The 23,530-nt window shown below is 48.0% G+C and overlaps 9 protein-coding genes across 9 annotated transcripts; 4 read left to right on the forward strand and 5 right to left on the reverse strand.

The window, feature by feature from the left end:
* Positions 1-50: 50 nt before the first annotated feature.
* On the reverse strand, positions 51-1,128 carry N7487_004591 (autophagy protein 5; the record flags this gene model as incomplete). The annotated part of the gene is made up of 3 exons (XM_056872338.1): positions 51-454; positions 528-954; positions 1,009-1,128. The coding sequence occupies 3 exons, from the start codon at positions 1,126-1,128 to the stop codon at positions 51-53; spliced, it is 951 nt and encodes a 316-aa protein (XP_056730058.1).
* A 224-nt stretch (positions 1,129-1,352) lies between these two features.
* On the reverse strand, positions 1,353-1,725 carry N7487_004592 (uncharacterized protein; the record flags this gene model as incomplete). Its single annotated transcript, XM_056872339.1, has 2 exons — positions 1,353-1,551; positions 1,586-1,725. The coding sequence occupies 2 exons, from the start codon at positions 1,723-1,725 to the stop codon at positions 1,353-1,355; spliced, it is 339 nt and encodes a 112-aa protein (XP_056730059.1).
* Positions 1,726-4,215: 2,490 nt separating this feature from the next.
* N7487_004593 (sugar porter family MFS transporter) lies at positions 4,216-5,993 on the forward strand (the record flags this gene model as incomplete). The annotated part of the gene is made up of 4 exons (XM_056872340.1): positions 4,216-4,752; positions 4,810-5,214; positions 5,273-5,578; positions 5,634-5,993. 4 exons carry the CDS (start codon positions 4,216-4,218, stop codon positions 5,991-5,993), a joined length of 1,608 nt encoding a protein of 535 aa, XP_056730060.1.
* Positions 5,994-8,262: 2,269 nt separating this feature from the next.
* N7487_004594 (transient receptor potential ion channel family protein) lies at positions 8,263-10,388 on the forward strand (the record flags this gene model as incomplete). Its single annotated transcript, XM_056872341.1, has 2 exons — positions 8,263-8,641; positions 8,770-10,388. The coding sequence occupies 2 exons, from the start codon at positions 8,263-8,265 to the stop codon at positions 10,386-10,388; spliced, it is 1,998 nt and encodes a 665-aa protein (XP_056730061.1).
* Positions 10,389-10,836: 448 nt separating this feature from the next.
* Positions 10,837-12,688, forward strand: N7487_004595 (uncharacterized protein; the record flags this gene model as incomplete). The annotated part of the gene is made up of 2 exons (XM_056872342.1): positions 10,837-12,299; positions 12,367-12,688. 2 exons carry the CDS (start codon positions 10,837-10,839, stop codon positions 12,686-12,688), a joined length of 1,785 nt encoding a protein of 594 aa, XP_056730062.1.
* A 3,031-nt stretch (positions 12,689-15,719) lies between these two features.
* Positions 15,720-16,023, forward strand: N7487_004596 (uncharacterized protein; the record flags this gene model as incomplete). Its single annotated transcript, XM_056872343.1, has 2 exons — positions 15,720-15,748; positions 15,810-16,023. 2 exons carry the CDS (start codon positions 15,720-15,722, stop codon positions 16,021-16,023), a joined length of 243 nt encoding a protein of 80 aa, XP_056730063.1.
* A 151-nt stretch (positions 16,024-16,174) lies between these two features.
* Positions 16,175-17,453, reverse strand: N7487_004597 (alpha/beta hydrolase; the record flags this gene model as incomplete). The annotated part of the gene is made up of 2 exons (XM_056872344.1): positions 16,175-16,988; positions 17,047-17,453. 2 exons carry the CDS (start codon positions 17,451-17,453, stop codon positions 16,175-16,177), a joined length of 1,221 nt encoding a protein of 406 aa, XP_056730064.1.
* A 1,487-nt stretch (positions 17,454-18,940) lies between these two features.
* On the reverse strand, positions 18,941-19,861 carry N7487_004598 (peptide-methionine-S-sulfoxide reductase; the record flags this gene model as incomplete). The annotated part of the gene is made up of 3 exons (XM_056872345.1): positions 19,450-19,861; positions 19,032-19,350; positions 18,941-18,974 (listed from the first exon to the last, which is right to left on the reverse strand). Exons 1-3 carry the CDS (start codon positions 19,724-19,726, stop codon positions 18,941-18,943), a joined length of 630 nt encoding a protein of 209 aa, XP_056730065.1. The 5' UTR covers positions 19,727-19,861.
* Positions 19,862-20,235: 374 nt separating this feature from the next.
* On the reverse strand, positions 20,236-23,311 carry N7487_004599 (kinesin family protein; the record flags this gene model as incomplete). The annotated part of the gene is made up of 2 exons (XM_056872346.1): positions 20,236-23,059; positions 23,112-23,311. The coding sequence occupies 2 exons, from the start codon at positions 23,309-23,311 to the stop codon at positions 20,236-20,238; spliced, it is 3,024 nt and encodes a 1,007-aa protein (XP_056730066.1).
* Between the last annotated feature and the right edge of the window lie 219 nt (positions 23,312-23,530).

Raw genomic sequence — 23,530 nt, forward strand, 5'->3', positions numbered from 1 at the left:
GCTCTTTAGGTGTGTTGTAAAACAGACAAAATCACTTGTACTATGTTGGTTCAGCCCATCATGCGAACGACTATATATGCCCAACCATCTCCATAAGCAGAGCTTCTCACAAGTTCCTCGATCGGGGTAGACATGGGTATCACAGCACCATGTAAGACGGGCTTTGCAAGGACAAAGGTTCTCCGACTAGGAAATAGATTTGGTAGCAATGTGTGCAAGATAGTTCCGACCGTTTGAGATTGGAGAGTGGAACCGCTCCGCGAGCTCAACATTTGACTTGACTGCATACTCATTGCTGGTATTGAAGGAGGAAGTGGCGATTGTACCACTTTAAGGGAAGAAGACTCGGCATCTAGTGGGAGTGGTAGAAAAATCCGAATTGGGACGTTGCGGAAAGGTTGCGAGAGCTGAGGAAGAAGAATACTCGATATGCGCTGAAAGGAGTGAAGATCGACTGTATTTCTTCGTGTTAGAATGGTCTATCATTGATGCAACAGAGCAATTTCTACGCAGAATGTTTGACTCACTTTCTTGAACGGCATTCCAAAGTCCTGATGAGTCTTCTTTTGAGAGACTCATGATGCCTTTGGCTGTACCATTTCGTAGGAAATCCGCCTCCTTCACACTGTTTATGAAGGCGTCGTTCATGACCATTCCATCAGCATCGAGGCGAACAAGGTCATTCGGCCAATCACTAAAGTGCACTATCAGACGCCAGGGAAGCGATGACCCGTCGTTAGGGGACTCATCATCTCTGGCGGTCTTTGAGGCTGGGTCGGCTCCTGCATAGAGGTCAAATAACAACCCGACTGGGTAGTGCCATTTCAGGGGCACACCCTCGAACTCAAACCAGCCATCATGAGACTGGGAGTTTGGCTCTATCAAGAAATTTGAGAAAAAAGCTCGAAGCTTAGGTAGCAACGAGGGAAGATATGAGATGCGCGGATATGCGATCTAGTAACCGAGGTCAGCATTCGTGCAAATCAAGTGCTTGAAGAACAGACATACAAGATATGGATCCGTCTTGTCAAATGTTCGACTTTCTGATGAAGCCAGAACAATCTCCAGTGGCAAGCGCCCGTCCCAGACGGCCTTCTGGATAGAGCCCAGAGACACCCGATTCTCCATCTTGATGAGCGATTAGGCGTTCAATTATTTCTTCCAATGTTTGCTTTGCTGCTAGTTTTTCAAAAACATGATTAGCTCATATAGCTATTTACAATCTAACAATCTAGGGAAAACATACTTGATTCTCACACCGTGTTTCGAATCACTAGACACACGCTGAGATTCGCATATCTTCAACCGATAAGACTTGCCTGGAAATAATGAATGCCCCGCTTTAGATGTGGTCATGATCCAGGAAACGACGCATCCACAAAATTCCCGAGACAGTCGGCCACTCTTTGAAGATTAAAGGTCCAAGGTCCAAAGAGATACAGGCGGTTCATGTTGACATAGCGTGACTCGAAGAAGTGCCCAAGGTTCATGGCACGTGTTGCTGCCTCAGGCAACTTTAATGCCTCAGGTTCCTTAATTTGTCTTTCCAACCTTGGAACTTTCCAAAATTAATAGCAACAATGACTTATGCTCAATTTCTACGCAGGCTATATTTGATGCGATAGAAGTCGGGGTCTCTCCAGCGAGCCGATCTTCCAGGACACCGGCATCCTCCAGATTCTCGACATCCAGCATCACTCTCCAATCGTCATGTTCCTTGATCATTAAGGTCCTCTGTGAACTTTCTGAATCTCTCCGCGACACCTTCGTTTATGAGACTGTGCACAAAATATTTGTTACGAGTCAAAAAATCATGTCCACATTGAACGCGATCGTGGCGCGTTGTTCGCGTTTCTCGCCCAGTTCTGGAGCATAAAACAAAATGGCCCCAAATTTTTGTCTGTCTCGAAAGTCACATTAAAACACCCATGTGAAAACCCGTTCATCCATAGTCTACAATCTGGACAGCAGCAGAATAGGCACAGAACAATTGAGTCTCCCTGGCCGAGTGGTTTTCTGTTCGCTATGCTTTGCAGCTGTCTTGGATATTTGGGAGCTTGATATTTTTAGTATCACCCAGATTAGAAATATCCTTAGCATTATGTTTCTGCAATGCAGTGACTGCATTAATGGTGCAGTGAGTCCTAGCCATGGAAGCATACCCAAAATCTACCAAAGAGCGACCAAGCGACCAAAACAAGGAGCAAATCCATGATGTACACGCTTCGCATCCCTTCCAAGCTGGACTGACATCAATCAACAAGTTTAGTTCCAAGCCATGCCAAGGGCTTGGTTGAAAAAGAAAAAGGATCTTATATGCCGACTAGTCTGGAAACTGCCGCCGCGTAAGCTGCATGGCCAAACACTATCCCGGGGTGCCACCCTTTGGGCAACATGTGACTTCCATACAGACATGGACCAAATCAAGCGTCGGTCTTGTAGCCGATAGGAGGAATGGTACTCTGTTGAATTCGGAACTCAGTGGGTTTCGTCTTGAAAGCTGATGTCAACAAGGCAGGTAATGCGATGGAATTCGAATGTAAGGCTGCTAAGACATATCAATCGTTAGATTCCCAAGGCTGGGGTTTCTACACTGTTCCAAGGGGCCTCAGGTATGTAACGGTCTGGTTTTTAAAAGAATACGGAGTACACCATGCGTTTTCATCCCCACGCCACGTAGCCCTCTGCCTGCATTTGTGGATCTTTGGGATCCCGGAAGACGCGCACCCACAAGCGCATAGTAAAATATTTTTTACAAAGAACATTGGGAGAATCATGAGCGGTAAGTTCTGAGTTCAGAAGCACAATTTCTTGAACACCCCTGGAATATCGCTAGGTCAATGCCAAGAAGTCATCTACACTTAAAAGTTGGTTTGTATACGGAGTAAATTCCTGGGTAAAGTGCATTGTTGAGTACCAAGGCTGGGCGGTATGCCACGGCATCCTTCCAAGCCGCAAACCGGGCCGAAAAGAGCTTATATAATTCCAAGCTTTTTGTCATGAGAATACTACCTGTACACCGGCAACAACATTAGGACTATGTAGTAACCGTGTTAACTTTGTTGGATCAGCACATTCGCCTATATATCTATTTGTTGGTAATCCGGGCCCGACAACCCCTGCGATGTAGACCCCGGAATTACGTTTAGTGCAGATGTACTATCCCGGGCCCGTGGGGGTTTATCCCGCCACTTCCGGGGGATATTGTGGGAGTGTGGGATTCCAGGTAGGACAAGTGATTATGCGACTGAAAGGATTCCTCCTGTCAGCACAATATGGACCAATCCAGTTGAAAATTCTTCTTTTTTTCTTCTTTCTATGTATATCTGTCTAGCTTAGTTCGGTTAGTGTGCCGAAGTCGGCAAGGATCAAACAGACTTTTACCCCTTCTCCCGTTTGCCGTGATTCGGTGTGCGCGCTCTTCGGTGTGTACCTACGGTATACGGTCTGGTTTGCCTCCCCGAGAGCTCGGCAAAACTCCGGTTCCACACGTGGTTAAGGGTTCTCCCCCTATAGGCAAATGTTTTTGCGTCTGCAATAATTCGGGGATACAGATCATGGGGTATTCACTTAACAAGCGGGACTTCGATATGCCAGTCTCTCCATTGCTGCAGCTTGCATTACTATTCCACCAAAAATGGAGAGATAGTCCGTCACTTGGCGATGGGCCTCACCGGTGCCCCTATTCATTATACATACTCGGACGGCTAAACCCATAAAACTCCTCTCTGGCGAAGAAGCAAAAAGTACATGCCACAAACATGCTTAGTGTCTATATTACATCCAAGGAAACCTCCTTGTATAGGAGGAAGCAAGAGACTCCCTGTGATCTCATTCAGTTTGATATACGTTCGATACTATATAAAGCTTATTTACCGGCTGAACGTTTCCTCCGGGGAAAACGCTACCCCGGCCAATTTTTCCACTGGTGGACATGCTGCATGCACTGTAATCATCGCCGCACCGTAGCCTCACGTTTGAACCCCATACTATATTGCCCCGGTCTATGGGGTTTTAGGCGATATATGCTGTGGGGAGTTTAGTTGGGGTATTTCCACACCCACAGTCCATTGGGATAGCGGGTATTACTTAGGGCCCCGTTCTAGCACATCCTGACTCTCTCTTTTCTCCATCTGCCTTTGAGCAAATTTTTTGCTCTTCTCACCCTAACCTCCCATTCTTCCTCCCACACCCCGAGCTGTCACATATTCAGCCATGGGCATTCTCACACTTGCTGAGGATCGGCCAACGCCCAAGTCCGTTTACAATTGGCGTGTATATGCACTCGCTGGCATTGCATCATGTGGCTCCAATATGATCGGTTATACCAGTGCCTTCATCGGTACAACTATCACACTCACCTCCTTCATGAAGGAGTTCGGCCTCGACGAGATGTCTTCCACACAACGAAATCTAATTAGCGAGAACATCGTCTCACTTTTCATTGCTGGTGCCTTTTTCGGTGCCCTGGGTACCTACGCTCTCGGCCACTTCATCGGCCGCAAATGGAGTTTGGCTGTTGCTGCCACCGTGTTCTTCCTCGGAGCTGGACTACAACTCGGTGCCAACAGTGCCCGAGGGCTAGGCATTCTCTACGCTGGTCGTGTGTTGTCCGGTTTGGGTACCGGTGTAGCCTCAAATATCATTCCCATATATCTTTCCGAGCTAGCGCCACCTGCCATCCGCGGACGGCTCGTCGGTCTGTATGAGCTTGGCTGGCAGATTGGCGGAATGTTAGGTTTTTGGATTAATGTGTGTTTCCCTGCCTCTCGCTGATCTTTGAATTCAAAGCTAACCTAGACATGGTAGTATGGTGTCGAGCAACACATGCCCCAAGAGCACGAGCAATGGATCATTCCCTTCGCTATCCAGCTTGTCCCATCCGGTCTGCTTTTCGTGGGTGCCTTGTGGATCAAGGAATCCCCTCGCTGGCTGTTCCTCAAGGACCGTCGCCGCGAAGCGATGGAAAATCTCTGCTGGATCCGCCAATTAGAAGCCGACGACATGTATATCACCGAAGAGGTGGCTGCAATCGACCAGGCTCTTGAGAATCAGAAGAGTACTATTGGTATTGGTTTCTGGAAGCCTTTCCAGGCTCTCGCTACCAACAAGAGCGTCATGTATCGTCTGATGTTGGGCTGCATGCTCTTCTTCTGGCAAAATGGTTCTGGTATCAATGCCATCAACTACTACTCGCCTACCATTTTCAGATCGGTATGATTGCGCTTCATCTTCCAATGGTCAGTTAATTATGCTAACTTATGTTCCTTAGATTGGTGTCGACTCCAACACCGTTAACCTGATGACCGGTATCTTCGGTGTTATTAAGGCCATTATGACCTTCGTGTGGCTCCTGTTCCTGGTTGATCAATTCGGACGGCGCAATCTGCTCCTTGTCGGTGCTGTGACTGGATCGATCTGTATGTGGGTCATCGGTGCCTACATCTGTGTTGTCAAGCCCGAAGATAACCCCAGCACATCTCTGAATGGTGGAGGCATTGCGGCCATTGTCTTCTTCTACCTATGGACTGCAGTCTACACTCCTACCTGGAATGGTACTCCCTGGGTTATCAATTCCGTAAGTCATTGCTTATTACAACCCTCAATTCAAACCTTTCCTAACAAGCCATTAGGAATTCTTCGACCCCAATTTCCGTTCCCTGGCTCAGGCCGCCACAACTGCAAGCAACTGGCTCTTTAACTTCCTCATCTCTCGCTTCACCGAACAAATGTTCGCAACGATGCACTACGGCGTATACTTCTTCTTCGCTGCACTGTCATTCTTGGCATTCTTCTTCGCCTTCTTCCTCATCCCCGAGACTAGTGGTATCCCTCTTGAAAAGGTCGACCGCCTGTTTGATTGCAAGCCCGTCTGGAGAGCAAACAAGATTCTCAAGGCCGCTCTCGCGGAAGAGGAGGAGCAGTTCCGTTACGAGGTCAAGGAGACATCGTACCATGAGGAGAACACCGGTTCAGTTGCTCCTACACCTTAAGGTGAAGAGAAGCAAAAATGAGCGAGATAGGTACGAAAGTGAAATATATAGAGTTGGTTACGGACCTTGTACAGATGATCACGATGTATAGACGCTACATAGACTAGTGTGCATTTTAATCGAGTTATTTTTTTGATTTGGAAAGACATACAGTATGCTGCCCCAGTGTTGAGTAGTTCGCCAAGTTTTCCGCCCGTCTTTGCGTGATGGCGGCCCAGCCTAGCAAAACGATCGGAGCCGCAGGGCAGATCTTTGCCTCTCCGGTGTTTTTTTTTGCCTCTATTTACTTCGATAGCCCTAATGTCCAGATATTATCATTCAAGTTCTCTATTGATGCATAAAATCATATTCATATTTAGAACAAAACCCGCGTCAATTAGCGGCGAAGCGCAGCAAACCATGGATATTAGGCGTCATTTGATTTATTAAACAACTTTGTGACTACTACTCCGTCTTCTCACGCGCGAGGTAGGGTATAAACTAACAACAAAACTGCTGTACCGTCTTGGGAGTAGCAGAAAACCAAAGCGTTCCGGTTGCGACCACGTCCATTTCACTACATGCTCGCGCGGGAAAACAAACACGACTCACCGGGTTTGATGTTCGGGTGGGGTTTTGATTTGACGATTTGACGGAAAAAAGATGCGTGGATTTATGATAGAGGCTGGGATATATCCATTGGTGCGAGGGCATGTATGATGATTTGGTGGTGGCGATTCCTCGAAGGTTCGCTTGGCCGATGACAGGTCTGATGGGATGGATAGCATGCATAGGGAGTTGGGCAATCAAGTAAAATTTTATTTGTACTCCATACCATCATTTACATATGATATCACCTGGCGTAAATAGCTCCTCGGATCGTCCTTTTTGCTGCCGTTCATTCTCCATTCTAGGGTTGTGGCTGGTGACTACGTCATGCCACGAGCCCTGGAGTGGAGATGCCCTACGGAGTATAGATCAACACCACATCATATTGAAGATTCGTGGTTCTTAATCTCTCCGGTACATATTTGAAGCTGTCGCTAATGACAATTAACGTCGATTTGAGAGTATGGTGATTTGTTATAGTGTATTTTTTTTTTAACACACCGACTTGGTTCATCAAGTTGTAACGCAGCACCAAGCCAGGTTTTGCCTATTCAAGTAGATGCGAGAGATCATGACAGGGATTGGATTGTCAGCTGATAAGTCTGATAGATTAATGAATAGAAATAAAAACAAAGCTGCGTCGCATGGCGGAAATATTTTGATGTTAGTGATGTAGGGGAGAACCCCAAGTTGACTAAAATCCGGGGTCTCAACCTTGGAAATATATGTACCAAAGAACATACCCAATCAAATTTCACGGCCCATCGCAGTCTGGGCTTCTACAGTAAGGTGGCCGACTCCATAACCTTGCTAAAATGATGAACGTAGCTCTAGATCACAATCTCCTAATTGGGGGCAGTGAACTTGATTAAGTTAATGACGCGAGATAATTTCTATTGGTTAGACATTGACACGCGGTCTTAGACTGCCCAATGAGAGACATGAATGGTTTCAAAGACGCAATCGTTGGCCCATTCTAAATTTAGAGGGGGGAAATCAGATCCTTTGAGAATTCCTAAAAGGGGCATGATCAGCCGACAATCTGGAAGCTGACGGAAAGAACAGACGAACGTTATGTTGTATAAACTCAAAGCCAAGTGATTCCGTGGAATGTGTCAACAGTAACGATCTGAGGGAATAGTAGACACATTTAGGAGATATTAACCCCGGGGATTTGTAAAATGGCTGTTTGCGGAACTAATTTGGGCCTGACCGGTGGCGGCGTAGAGTTTTTTTCTATGTTGCATTAGCTGATTCCCGGACCTTGTGCCTGGATAAGTGCGAGAATAAGCCGAAATAGAGATTTTCACTACGGAGTAATAATCAACATGATCGTCTAGACTCTTTGGGAGGCTGGGGCAGTGTAGAGGGGCAAGAGGCTGGGATAACCAAGGGAACAGAGGAACAGGGGAACACCTTTGTTGATCATGATTCCATTGTACTCCATATAGAGTACGGGGTACCTAGGTACGGATACGGAGTTCAATCCACTGTTTTATCTGTTTTATAAAAATGATGGTTGCCTGAGAGTTAATTGTTTCACTGCACGACCCTGGACGATCTCTTGGATCCACTGAGCGCTTACGTCGTACTGTGGAGTTTTTGAATGATATCAGGAAAACCAAAAGAAAAAGAACCATACTCCCCCATCTTCTCTTCCTACAATCACCGTCTTGTCGTCATGCAACTGAATGGCTCCCTTTTTGGAGCTTTCACCCTCCTCGTCCTCCAGAGTCTTCAGCTTGTACAAGCAGAGAATCTCATCCAAGCCACCGGGCTGACACAATGTTCCGACAGTGCCGAAGTGACCGTGAACAATTTTAATGCGGTATTCACACCAGCCAACAAGTCCATAAGCATTATCTTCGATGGTTATTCTGAAGTGGCCGGAGATGTACTCATTGATGTCGACCTCTTGGTGTACGGATACAAAGCGCTCACCAAGACATTCGATCCGTGCTCTCTTGACCTGTCGGTATTTTGTCCTATGAAAGCCATCGAACTGCAAATTCCCACCATCACTCAAACATTGGGTGACAATGTTCTCTCCCAAATACCATGTTCGTTTACACCCAAGGACTTCCCTTTTAATTACAACCCTTTCAGGGCTTCGAACCTTCGAACCTTCGAATCCTCGAAGACCCGGGGACACCGAAAATGTGGCACTTAACTAACCATTACGTCATAGCGATCGCCTATAGCGTCCCCGACATCGACGCAGTGATTCGTCTCAGACTCAAATACAAAAGTTCAGGTACTCAGATCACCTGTTTAGAGACCCGCGTTCGCAATGGAAAATCAGTCTACCAACCAGGTGTGTCGTGGACACTCGCCATCATAACCGGTCTTGGTCTCGTCACCTCCACGGTCATATCGCTTCTCGGCCATTCGAACACGGCAACCCATCTTGCTTTCCGATCGCTTGCCTTCCTCGGATTCATCCAAACACAGGCAATGGCCGGGATGAGTTCAGCGAAACTACCGCCGTTTGTGCAATCATGGACTCAGAACATGCAATGGAGCTTGGGAATTGTGCGATCGGATGCGCTCCAAACAATTGCGACCTGGTTTCAACGCGCCACCGGAGGTACACCATCGAGCGTGATGACATCCTCCACTTCGATATCCGTTGTTCTACAGAAGCGTTCCGCGATTCACCGTAGAGCCGCGGAGAAAGGAAGCCAAATTCTTCTTCGCGGTATTGAACGGGTGGGAATTCGCGATTCCATCGAACTGACTAACATCTTTATGACTGGATATCTATTTTTCTACTTCATCACCGCAGTCGTCGTCGCTTGCGTAGGTCTGGTCCTGCTGGCCCGAGCTGTCCTAGCCAAGAAACAGACATTGCTTCCAAAATTGAATCGCACCATCAATGTTACCTCGGATTGGAAAACCATCCTCCGCAATACCTTCTTCCGGTTGGCTTGCATTGGGTACCCACAGATGTGTGTTCTATGCCTCTGGGAACTGACTCACCGGGATTCGGCCGCCGAAATTGTTCTGGCCATTACCATGTGGCTGGTGACGACCGCCGTCTTAGCTTTTGCTTCATTCAAGGTGTTCCAACGCGCGATTCGATCGAAACAGCAGCACAACACTCCTGCGTACACGCTCTATTCCGACCCTGCCACGCTGAACCAGTGGGGTTTCTTGTATATCTACTACCGCGCCCCTGTCTACTACTTCCTTGTGCCAGCTTTGGTCTACACCATTATCAAAGGAATGGTCATCGCCTTCGCTCAGCCTTCACCGGTTGCACAGTCGATCATTCTTCTTATTTTGGAACTTTCCATGATGCTCGCAACCGCCATCATCAAGCCATTCATGAGCAAGGGAGCAAATGTCACTGCAATCACAATGGCAGTAATCAATTCCCTCAATACGATCTTCCTGCTTGTCTTCTCGGATGTTTTCGATCAACCTGAGCTCATGACTGGTATCCTGGGAGTAATCTTCTTCCTCTTGAATGCGATATTCACTCTTGTGCTCCTGATTTACCTCTTGGTTGGCATGGTTTACGCCATTTTCTTCAAGAAGCCCGACACCAAGTACAAGCCTCTTGGCGATGACCGTGACTCTTTCCGCTGGTCCCGTACCGGAACGACGACGGAGTTGTCATCCCTTGAGAAGATCGCAAGAGGCGAGGAGGATGCAGAAGGCCACCCCCATCCCGCGCGCGTGGTCACTGCCCCGCCCAGTGACGAAGACATTTCAATGGCAGCCAGAAGACCATATAATGATGTTGTGGATCCTTCGCTGCCGCTCTTCCCCACCAGCCATGACCATACTCGACGACAGTTGTGAGCATTTAGACTCAATTTCTCAATTTCTTTTTTCCCTTTCGTGTTGCTATTTTCAAATGTTTTCAAGCGAGGTCTCTTTAAATACTGCATTCGGTGCATCGGCGCTTCGGGTGGCTATTGTACATATTCAAAAATCTTATGTTCAGGCCTCGGGCCAGATATTATGTTTCTAAATATTTCTTAGTGTAGTTGTTTCACATTAACAATGAATACCCCTATTGCTTAAAAATATTTTATTCTCCAATGTTATTGCCACTATATTTGGAAAACATGGGAACTATAGCTCAGACATAAACGGTGATCCACCACTTGGACCGACCTTAAAGGGAAGACCCCGCCTCCTTTTTACTCTCCACATCGTGTGGCTGAGTTGTCGAGCTAAACCCCTTTCTGTTTTCCTAGCTTCTTAAATCTTCTGCAACTTGGATCGCAAAATTCAGGCACACGCCATGTTTGCGTTTCTACTACTGCTTGGCTTTGTCAACCAATCACTAGCCCAGTCCAATTCAACGGCCCTGGAAGGCTGGCAGTTGGATGACAATACACGCTCAAGTTGGGACATTTTCTGGACTTGTGTTTCAACAATCCTTGCTTGCACATGGACAGCCCTGCACATTTCTGTCCCAACCCGTGCTGAAACACAAGCAGTATATCTTTGGTGGAAGACAGCAGCATGGGTAGGCACGATCCTTGCCCCGGAGTTTATGGCTGGGACTGCAGCCGAAGAACTATGGCAGGCAAGGTCTGCAGTGGCACGCTGTAATGCTGCTTTCCGCATAATAAACAGCGGAGGAAGTGATCCAGACTCCCCGGAAGTCCCAAAAACATCAAAGGCAGAAGAATTTGATGGTCGCTGGGGTACTGTCCAAGGGTTTTGCCTTGGTATGAATGGTGTTCTTCTTCAGACCAAGGATGATTGGACATATCCAGTACACTGTAGCAACGTTGTTGCCCTGATCGAAACGCGCGTTATCAAGCCATCTCATTTGAGGGCTAGAGATATCCAAGACCGTGCCAAAGCTGACTCCTTTGCCAAAGGATTCACGCTGCTCCAAGCCTTCTGGGTGACTTGCAATGTTATTGCCAGAAGAGCATACAACATGCCCATTACAGCTCTCGAGATTGCTACAGTGGCTTATATCTCCTGTGCCGCCGCTACATATATAATCTGGTGGAATAAACCGAAAGATATGGTAACACCAATCACGATTTATCTGCCATACGATCGCGATTCCGAGAGTCTCCCACCTCAAGTCAGAGATATTCTAGACGCAGAAGTTGGGAACTGGGTCCACTCGGATGCCATCGCTAGAGACACTGGATCTCCGGTATGGCAAATCCTTGTCGCAATTTTCCATTTCCAACTTAGAGTGTTATCAGTTCTATGCGCACCTTGGTCATGGAATAGGAACTGGGAAGTGCTGAAAGCTAGGCTGGAAGTTGGAATACGAGAGGCAACAGCCAAGCCCTCTGATGCCAGCGATAGTGGCCACCAAGACGAGGAAAGTTCCCGGCAGACTGAGAAAGCATCTCATGCCAACCGTGGTAGCCATATAGACAAAGAGGTTGGCGATGAGCCAGGATCAGAACCAGTGAATATCAATAATGACCATCAGGATGAGGAAATTTCGGATGGTGTCATTCAACAACCGAGAAATGAGCCAGAAGTTGACGAAATACTGGCCGGAAAGGAAACTTCCCAAGGAAAAGAACCATTGAGGAAGCCCTCTGATGCCAGTAAAAATGACCACCGAGAGGTAGAAACTCATCATGAAACCGAGCTAGAATCCAAGCCACAAAAAACGATGATCTCATTGGAAGACGACGAAAAGTTAACGATCATGGAATGGACCAATATCGCTCATTTCTATATGTTTAGTGGGCTGGTATTTTGCGGGATACATGTTGCCGCGTACGTACTATTATACCCATTCATCTTCCTCTCAATACCAGACAAAGCTAATAATCGAAACACGTAGATGGAATTCTACCTTCCCAACAAGGGAGGAACAGATAGTATGGCGAGTGTTCTCGCTAGTTGCACTCTTCATCACTTGGCCTCTGTACTTTAAATACCTTTGGTCATTCTATTGCCTCCGGCGTACATTAGATGACAAGGAGGAGCGTGTCTCAAGTGCCAGTTGGTCGAAACCATCTGACCTGTTTATCAATCTGATGTGGTTTTTCTGTTATGCCACTGCACGCTGGGGAAGTGTCATCTTGATGTTTATATCCCTCCGGGCATTGCCTGCTGGTTCTTATACCACAGTGGATTGGTTGTCATCAATTCCCCATATTTAATGTCCATGGCATATGTTCTAAGATGTGATATGGTGATTTAACTGGTTGAGCAGTGTCAGGATTGAACAGCCTTTCCTCTTTTTTACTCTAGTTGCTAAAATAAAAGCAAAGAAACGAATTCCTTTAATAATCATTTTCAGTCCTAGCTTCTGTACGAGTCCAAGGGCCCTCGGCACTCCAGGGATGTGGCTATGCCGTCATCCCTTGATTCATGCACCTAACTCGCGATCTGAATATCAAAATGCATGCGGCTTAGCCAAGGCTGAGCATATTACGATCCTCGTTTATTACACATCTCGACGATGTCATTTCAAGGCGTAGAGTAGACTCGTCAGCTGGACCAAGACGAAATTTGCAAGTACTAGTCCGATTCCGAGCAAAGTCCGTTGTTTGCAGCCGAGGAGCCGAGGAAGTTCCACCAGGGTTTGCAGTTTGATAAGGTGGCTTACCGGCAAAGGGAGAGCCGTCGCATAAAATAAGCCGGGTGCATAGACCACGTTCACGCGCGTGGATAAAAAGATTAAAAAAAAAGGATACGTTTTCAGCCAACAGCTACCATTTGTTTGGGACCCGAATCGCCGTTTAATTTCGTGGTATGGCTGTGTTAGGAGCACGGGTTGCGATGGTAACAAGCTACAGCTGGACTTTCGGCATCTATACCGGACTCCACTGTGGATGAGGTTGAACTATTGAGTTGCGTTTCAGGCTGGTGATTGGCAAGTTGAGTTAAATAATCCAAAAAAGGAAATTGTATAGATGATCACTTCCTCTTTGGTCAACGCCCTTGTCAATTTCTCCCCCTTGGATGATTTTTCGGACAAGTTTCTTTTCTTTTTATGATAGGTAAAATCAAGGAGAGGAGAAAGGGTCCCATTGAGTTTCTGTAAGCTTCAGGGGCTACGTTTCAGTCTAAAAAAAGAATGAGCTCTTGAACTCGAGTTCTCCAGGGCTGATATCATTGTGGGGTTGAGAGTACATCATGAACTACTCCGTACAACGCCATCGTATGCTGTACCACCTAGGACCTGCTCACCTCAGACGGATTACCAGATTTAGGGGTTTCGGGCTGAGCGAGCCAAGTGATCGACGCCGTAGCGTATGGAGATAAGGTTGCTGGAATTCCGTCCAACCGTGCCTTGCATATACTAACGGGAGACCTCGTCAAACATTGCTAAGGGGGAATGAGCACATTTGGATACGCGTGGGAAAAGCAACCTTATTATCTTGAAACACTGGTTTCCATATGGCGATTGTGGCTTGGTTTAGCCTAAAAGTGAAAAAAAAGAAAGCCAATAATGCACATATATCTGCATAGTTAGTAGTGTACGCGGTACGATCCACTGCTCTCGGTCCGTAAAGCATAGCGGAAATCCGTTATTTCCGCGGATACTTCATTACAACCTAGAGATCAGCGTCAGCACATTTAGTAGCCTTTAGCCGGATGTCTAAACTCGTTGCCTGTCTCGTAAACTAACGCCTTTTTGAGGATTGAGCCGTTTGATCCGCGAATGGGTCCAGGACTTGGTTCCACTCAAAGGCAAATTGCTATCACTGAAGCTTTCCTTCTTGAGTTGTTCCAGCCTTTGGACTCGTCATAATCGGCTGTAACAAGGCAATCCATGTTCCCCCTTTTCTTACGCACGTAATTTGGGGGGTTTCTAAAAAAAAAAGTCACTCGCATTTCGGTGATCTCCGGCTGCTATGCAGTATCTAAGCATTCCTGTATTTGAAATTATGATATGAAACAACCCTTGTAGGGCTTAACTCTGGTAAGGCATGACTGGTATGGACCCTGTACTATCAAAATATTTTGTGCCGAGAGTAGCGTGCCCTAATCCAGACTTCGCCGTTGAGGGATCTGCAGTGTTGGTGTCAAGAAAGGGAAATGAAGGAAACATGCACCAGGCGCGCGTGGCCCGGGGAATGCAGCATGGTGAGCCTTGTTTTATTTTATTTTCTCTTTCTGACCTCTTAGAGCTAAGCCCCTGGGTCATTACACGGCCATGTGATCGACCACGTTAGCCCCCGACATTGTTTCACCCTGGAGGTTTGCGTCGTAGTCATCCCACGCGAGGATGCCGGTCCATTGCGAAGCGCTTTTGCCGCCAAGGATGGTTCGGGATTTGTTTGTTTCAACTGGCTCTAGACCCTTGAAAAAATGAGGTTAATCTCTTTTCAAATGGAGATCGTGATCTTGTCCCTTGTTTGATAGCTCAATCGAAGATCCAGTTTGAAACTCGAATTGAGGTCCACCCCCTCGCTTCATTCCACGTATTTTGAGAGTCCGGATATTCCTAGACCTGAAACATGTGGTTGGCCATGTGCTTAGCAAGAATGTTGTATTTACGCTCAGGATGATCGTAAAAGTGGGTCTTAGTCCACGCATCCTTATGCGGCTGGTACCTGCCTCCTAGCCCCGGTTACCTGCAGTTCGGCCAATAACAACGGACTTGTCGCTTGTTTTGCATAGATGAGCCGAACGGGTATGTGCTCCTTTGGTACGGACCTTCTGGGTCTCCCGCTAAACGAATTCCTGAACTGGCATGGTTCATGCAGACTCGGTCTTGGCGAACGTTGAGCTCAAGGGTCGAGATGCCATCACAGGCCCATGGCAGGTGGAGTTCATGCACTCGATGAAGATCTTTTCCTCGTTTCCTTCGTTGTGTAGCTCGTACTGTCCATGTGGGCTGTGATGCGAAGCTCAAGCTCGCGTGTTCGGCCCCAAAGGCATGCCGTCCCCATGCATAGCGTCAGACCTGCAGTGTATATATAGGAGCTCCCGCTCAGTTGTATCCTGGACATCATCAGCTTAACAACCCAGAAACTCAGAAACTCAGCAATTCCTCATCACCACGGCTCATTTCTAAACATACCAATCAAAGCCAAGCACATACCTCACTCTTGAACACCACACTACCCCAACCTTCCTTCTACTGAGTCCTATTCTGGTGACTCGACTTTTTGATTCCTCTGATCCCTCTGAACCACCTGTGAGAACCTCACACCTATCATAAACAACCATCCACACATCATGTCCATTCCGGAACCCAGAACCACAACGTGAGTACATCTATATCCAAATGTATCCTTTTATCAGCCAACTAACCAGATTTTCCTGTAGTACTGCCAATGGCACCAGTCCTAACGCCGTAAGCCAAGGCAACGTCAGCCAATTGCCAGGAAGCAACCGCAGCAGTGTGGACCGATTTGCACGAGCACCAGCCTCCGAGGGCCCTTACTTTGCCGGTGCGCGGATGCCAGACAGATCGGCACACCTCACAGGGCTATCAAGTCAGCTCAATGCCGTGGAGGAGATCCTAAAGACTGGAAGCTAGGAAACAAAAGCAAATGAATAAAAAAAATGAATAAACCAACACAAACTTCTATGTATATTGAATCTACCAAATGGAACCGAACGAATGTCCAATGAACATGGATATATCCCAAACCCCTCCCCTCAACAGTAGATTCCGTGGAACCCCTTGTTTATAGTAACTCGAAGATATAAGATGCTACTTCCTCGTACTTGGTACTGGGGAACTCATGTCCTGCTTCGTAGAACTCGAAGACAACATTGTCACCCAGGGCAGCCGTGGCATCTGGGACAAGCTCACTTTTGACAATGATTAAATCGTTGTTGCCACACAGAATGTGGACTTTGTTCTCTGCAGGTCTCTTATTTTCGTTGCTTGAGGCGGCGTTCTGTGCAGTTAAATACTCGCCAAGACGCGCCCATCTATTCCATTGACGCTCTTGCAGGATTGGACCATAACGCATGCTAGACATAAACGCATGGACAAATCCTGTATGGTTATTCACCTGCCACGCCACAGTAGAAGGGATATTGATGTGAGGATATTCTCGGGACAGAATTTGGCTTGCCGCGGCGCTTTGGGAAGGCAGTTCCTCGGTGAGCACATCGGCGGCGCTGAGTTTCTTGTTCTTGGGCTTGGGCGTGACCAAGGGGCCTGATTTGAGTCGACGGCTAACCAAGGTTGCTAAGATATTCTCAGGCATAAGACCCTTTGAGTAAAGGAGTCGACTCTGGAAACTGATTTGCGAATTGCGGAGCAAGCCCGAAGGGGCTAGGAGCACCAATGACGACATAAGCTGAGGAAAGTACGATGCAAAGGCAGCTGCAATGCCGCCTCCAAGAGAGTAACCAGTAAGGCAGAATTTACCAGACTCGGCACCCGTCCAAGCGATAGGCGATGATGCCAGAGCGAGGAGGATCTGTGTTGAGAAGAGGCGATCATCTTGTGGAAGATCAGCAGGGCAGTCGGAATATCCTCTCCCGAACCTACGTAAATTTTTAGGTTAGCGATAAGTCGAAGTGTTGAATCTTGCGCAACGCCTACAAGTCAAAGAGCATCACACGGCAGCCGCGATCCACCAGCGCATGGGCCACCCCGCCGAGCGAAATACACGGCGTGGTGATACCATGCACGAACAATACTTTGGGTCCATCTTCCGGGCCCCATTCATACACTCGGATTGACCCGTACGGGCTATCGACATCACGAGCACCGGGCAGAACATCAGACGGGAGAGGCAGTTGGCGATTCTCCGACTCGGATATGCCAGGCAAAACTGTCGTCCGAGGCGAGGCAAGAACAGTCTGGAGCGATTCGCCTCGAGGGAAAACAGATCGAGCGAGTAGACCAAGTGTGAACGAAGCTCCAGTCACTGCTAGCAAGGGGAGTTGAGTCTGCTTGTTTGAAAAGGCACCAGAGAGGAAATCCACAGTTTGGTTGTACAGAGCCATGGTTGCGATTGCGGGAAGTCACCCGTGGACCCCTGGAACAAGCAAGTTTGTCGAGGACCGGAAAGGTGTTGTGATGCAATATTGACTACCTGAACTAATGCTAGAAACAATGGAGGGAGTGACTAGCGAAAGCAGGCAAATCCAGGGAGTTGGAAGAGACAGCTCCGTTAAGAAGTGTTCGAGGGCTGAAGACCGAGGCTGACCGGGGTGCCGCGTTGACGCCATGGGTGTGCATGATAAGGTAAGATAAGATAAAACGCGGCCAACCAACTTTGAGCTTTTCGGAAGGTTTGGTCTCAGGTACGCCGTATACCTACCTACAGGAAGAGACTAATTTAAACTACACTAAAAAGATATAAACAGTAGGATTTCTCTGTGTTTGTCCCCCCAAGCAGCTAGTATCATCATGCATTACGGAGTACTTCTTCCCACAAAGCAGCTGACAAATCCGTCCTCACCGCCGCCAGCTAGACGCCCGGGGCCATGGGGTAATAAGCTTTTCAAGAATGTTGTATAATTCATGCTCGGCTGCTGAATGAAGAGCAGTGGCTTGACCCCGGCTGATAATGTCTGCTGTCTTGGGATGCCCCTGGAGAGTTTAGACAAACAACTGATAAATTTAATATTTGGGCGGGAACTAGACAAACCAATAGGCTGGGGTGTTCCAAGGTTGTTCTTCTAGCCCAGTCGACACCATGTCACGCGGTGGCTACCTGTAGACAGCAAATGTTTACATGTCTGGTATAGTTTTGATACTGTTTCTTGCTCGCTTTCCCATATTGCAATGAATGCCACGTCGTCAACCCACGCATTTGACTTCACTTCATCGCTCCCCTCTACTAGACCAGTATTGTAGATCAAGTATAGGAATGGGGAGAGAAGTGAACCCTGCGTAAAAAAAAGAGAAGATTCCCAGCGGTACATGACTCAGATGACCATCTGACCACGAACTCAGGCCTGTGTCTCGTTTAGATGACAACCTTGCAAGTTTGACATTGCTCTTAAATACTGCACTACCCAGGTTATTGCCTGGCAAAACCTTAACTTTAAATAAATCCCTACAATGAGACCAACCCTAATAGCGTGATCTTGCCTTTTGCATATATTTTAAGAGGGGTTTATCTCTTTCAACGCACCTGGTATAGTAATTAGAGTTGAAAGGCTAAAATACATCATGCTAAAGTTCTACCTATGTATGTATTCCCAAGAACTGCATGTTGTAGATGTCCACGGGTACCTTGTAGTTTATAGCAAGAAACCGAGTCTCTTTTGGCCAATAAAATAGTACGGAGCGCGAAAGGAAGGAATGACCCTGGTTCTATAGAATAGAAGTCCCCTATAGGCGGCCTTGGGCACTAAACCCGAGTTTATAGAGAAACCGTGTACAAGCGCAAAATTCCATAGTATAGATGTTGACCTTTATATTCAATCTTCTTTAGGTACACATTATGAAGACGGGTTAAAACTAATTACAATTTGGAATCTAGTCAATCCGACAGAGGAGGGAAATGTCGGATAAAGCTAAAACAAGAAGTTAGCAACCCGATAAAATGAAACCGGAAGGACAGAGACACATACTGAGCAGGACACTCATATCCGGCAGGGTTATTCTGAAGATAGAGCTGGTGATATTCCTCCGCATCCCACCACTGACCCGCCGGCAGGACCTTGGTGGAAAGTGGCGTCTTATACCACTCCTTGCTGACTTTCTCTGTAATCTCCTCTGCGATCTTATGCTGTTCATCTCCATGCGTAAAGATCGCACTGCGGTATTGCGTACCAACATCCGGACCCTGTCGGTTTTCTGTTGTGGGGTCGTGCATGCGGTAGAAAAATTCAAGAAGCTGGCGGTAGGTCACAATTGAGGGATCATAGACTATCCGGAGGGCCTCGGCATCTGTGGAGAGCAAAAAAAAAATAAATATCAGTATTTGAAGATGCGATCGCGATAAGGAACTCCGCGTTATTTTTCTGTCTCAGATAGCACAGCACTTACGTCCAGTTGAACCAGAGCAGACAGCTCGGTACGATGGCGACGAAACGGCGCCACCGCAGTAGCCCACCTTGGCATCGAGAAGGCCTTTGCCATTGCCGAAATTCTTGCGGTACAGGTGCTCAACGCCCCAGAAGCAGCCGGCTGCTACTGTCGCGGTTTGTGTGTCTGACATTTTGCGGGATTGTGTTTCTGGCGTCAAGGAAAAAGCCGAGCTGGTGGAGAAGGAACGGAAAAAGCGTGAGAAAAGGGTTGAGGCAACCGGGGCGGCGAAAGTCATCTGCAGAAATTCTGGTGATGGTGGAGACGTACTTGATAAGTGGGGATGGTCGCGGGTTCGGAAGTGAAAGGGGCCGCACAGGGTGCTGTAGCAATGATGGAAATGGAGCAGTTCGAAGATTATAGATGTAGGAAATGAATAAGAAGAAATAGAGGAGAAAAGAGAGAAGAAATGTACGGGAGGTCGAGAATTGGAGTATGGCGATGGCGTCATTTCTTTACAAAGCAGCGCGGGGAATTCGGCATTAAAAGATTAGGGCTTCCGGCCAACCCTATCTGATTGTTATGATTGTTATGGTTATTGTACAAAAGCTGCCAGCTGAACACCAATGCAACAGACAAAAATGACAGGCTAAAATTCGGGAGGGATTTCGTCGTACAAATGTACAGAAAAAAAAAAGTGGTATCTGTTACGCCAACAAAACGCCAATTCCAAACAATTGAAAACAATCCAAGAATCAAAAATCAAAGCGGTCCATGAAGACTTCGAACTCATTCACCAGAGCCCCACTACCACGCTTGGGAGCTGTGTTCAGCAGGGGGCGCTGCCATCGCACTGAGACGAATAGCATCTCTGCTGGATAGGCTCATATTTCGAGGTCGACCGTCTCCGCCCAATGTTGTGCGACGTCCCGTGTGCTTCATGACTGGGAGGGTATGAGGACTCAAGACCCGAGGCTTGGCATCGTGTTCTCTCTCGCTCTTGACCATGCGCCGAGCTTGCGATGCGGTAAACATGTGATTGTCTGCTGGCGGGGCCCCATAAGTATTGGAAGTCGGACTGCGACGACGGTGAACTCGCAGGGCATTGGACGATGGAGCGCTGAACTGCCCACTAGCAATCCGCCCACTAGACATGCGTCGCATGGCCGAATTGATCTTAATTGCTTCTTCCTTGTCCGACTTCCAGCTATCCTTGTTTTCAGATACTGGACTGCTCGAGAAGTTCCCGCTGGGGCTACGAACAGCGATCCGTGATGGACGGTCCGTCGAGGGGCGGTTCATGAAGCTGCTTCCTTCAATATCACGGAGGGGGGAGCTATCTCTTCTTGAAAGAGGAAGGCTGGATGAAGGTGGTGGTGCCAATGGTGAGCTGCCATTTCTCTTGGTTAAAAATCCTGCCTTGAAGCGACTGTTGTTCTTTTGAATGTTCAAGCTAGGCCCGGCAGATTCAGCAGGCTCGTCGGGGGTAGGAGAGATAGAACCCGACGGGCTGATAACCCTCGGGATATTTCGTGGAATGGGAGATCCCGATCGAGGTGGCAACCATGACTCTTCAAAGTTGGCATCATCGGCAGAGTCAACCTTCTTGGGGGTCTTTTGGAATTCGGTCAGAGTGCCGTCTTCTTCATCGTCCTTCCATCGAACCGATCGTTTGGGAATTTTCACCTGGGCTTTCTTGGGCGTAAAGCTGACACTCTTCCGACCGGCAGTACCTTTACGGCGACGTGGAGAGCCCTTGCTCGGTGAAACAGGAGCAGCAGGGGTGAGTGTGACTGGGGGGTTGGCAGTCGATACTGGTGGCAAGCTCACCAAGCTGAAGCGCTTCTTTGTTTTCGTGGGGCTTGCAGGCCGCGCAGAGCCAATGTTCGGTATAGATGGCATATTGCCATCTGGTTTGACGAGGCTGGTTGCTGCATCTGCACAATCCTCTAACATCTTTGTCAGGATGGCCCGGCCCTTTTTGATAGCCTCGTCTGCGTTTAGTTGCATGATATCCTCGATCGAGCTCATCATCTCAAACTGGGCTTGCAACAGAAGCTGTACAGCAGCAGCCTCCCCAGCCTTGTCCTGTTCTATCACAGCTGTCAATGCTTCCCGCTCTGCATTGGACCGAAGAAGATCCGCTTCTCGGTTCAAATTGGCGTAGTCACTGTTATCGGTAATGTCAAACTCTTGAAGCTGCTTTGCAGCATTCTCGACCGCCGATTTCACCGGTCGATCCCATGTACTTTTCGATAGTTTCTGGTTGTAATGATGCCTGCTACCTTCCAGCTCGAGGAGGATTCCCTGTGCAGATTTGCGAACGGCGTATAGGTTCGATAATCCCTCCTCGTTTTCATGCGCGGCGCAAACATTATCAAAGGCCGCAATCCAAGACGACAAAATGCCAATTCTGCGGCCAATTTGCCTTAGTTTCAGCATGTTGTTGGTCTTCTCTTGCCTCTCAGGCAACGTGTGTTCGTAAGCATTGCGAATTCGGGCGACACCCTCGCGCAAAACGGCGTCTTTCTTCTCACCCTGCTTGCGGAACTTGGTAAAGGCAACCTTTTCATGGTCTTTTGCCTGTGCTTTGAGCTCATTGATCAAATTCATTTGCTCATCAATCTTGACCAAGAAGTCCTTCACGTGTCGATTCACATTGAACACATTCCGTGTGACCTTGGTCTGGATATTCTTCGCTCGATTCGCATACCGAAGGGTATTTTGGGTCTCATCGAAGTGCTGGCTTGAGGGGCTGACGCAGACAATCATGACTGTCTTGCAATTGCCACCAAGAGCAAACTTAAGTAATCGGGTGAGCTTGGAGTTTCGGTAGGGGATGTGATTCCGCTTTCGTGGGTCGCATAGTGCATTGATGCAGCTTCCCAGGGATAATAGAGACTTGTTGATATTGGCACCTTCGAACAGACGTTCTCCTCTGTTCAGTGTCGCGCTGGCACGCTCACTTCCCGCTAGATCGATGATACTGAAAGTGGCCATGGTGTGAGGCTCATTAACGTCCGCATTTCGATCTTTTTGCGCGATGTTGATTTGAAGGACGGCATGCGATCGGGATGAAGTAGCATTTGCTGCGGTAGGAGACATGGTGCGGCGCTCATTTCCTTGCATGATCATGTCCATTACCTCCCCCACATTCTGCGGGTGATAACTTGACAGCCCAGCAACAGAGACTGATTGGTTGGAATCCTCCCGCAGCATCAATCCACCCTTTCCACTGCTACCACTAGGAACAAGCAAGTCACGAATGGTTTCGTTATAAATCTCGAGGTAGGATAGAGAAATTTCGGTCGACTTTTCGCTTGCTCGTTCGTCAATCCGCTCAAACAGCTCCTGCATAGTGAGAAAGATGATACCAGGCTGTTGGGCAGTTCCGGTGATTGTATGCGTTTTTCCACATCCAGTAGCTCCATACGCAAATACCGTCGCATTGTATCCATCGAGCACGTTGTCGAGCAGGCTTCGTGTTGTAGATTCGTATACCTCTCCCTGGGAAGCGTTTTGGTCGAAGATGCGATCGAAGGCGAAGGTCTGGTCCTTGACACGCTTACCGTTTGGTACCACGCTCTTGGAGAACTTTTGAACAGGATTGTCCTCTGGGGGGTCAAACACCCTAGTTCAGTTAGGATGTTGGACCCAATATTCAAAATGCATGGAATACTCACAAGCAACGGTCATCAATCACTTTGACGATAGATCGTATGCCCTTCTGGTTAAGCTTCGGTGCCGGCGCGCCCGCGAGGGAACCATCGCCGAGGAACAGGGGACCCTCGTCACATCGTGTGATCTGGGCTGCCTCTCTGATAGTAAAAGGACGGACTCTGACTGTAACGCTGATGGAGGAAGCGCCGTCGGAGGCAGCCATGTTGGAAGGTCGGGTCGGATCAACCCCTAGTCGTCGAGCTGTTTTGCGGGGCCGGTACGTCAGGCAGTTGGCGACACCCTGCAATGGCAAGGCCAAGGGGGGAGCTTAGCTATTTGGCGTCGAAGATAAGGAATGTAGAAGAGTCGAAGAATGGATCTAAGGTTGTACTATGGGGTAGGGGGTGCAGGTATTCTCCGAGGGGGGGCTCCTTGAAGCGAT

Source organism: Penicillium crustosum (assembly GCF_028827405.1).
Source record: "Penicillium crustosum strain IBT 35664 chromosome Unknown utg000002l_segment0_segment0, whole genome shotgun sequence".
In the NCBI taxonomy this organism is placed as follows: Eukaryota; Fungi; Ascomycota; class Eurotiomycetes; order Eurotiales; family Aspergillaceae; genus Penicillium; species Penicillium crustosum.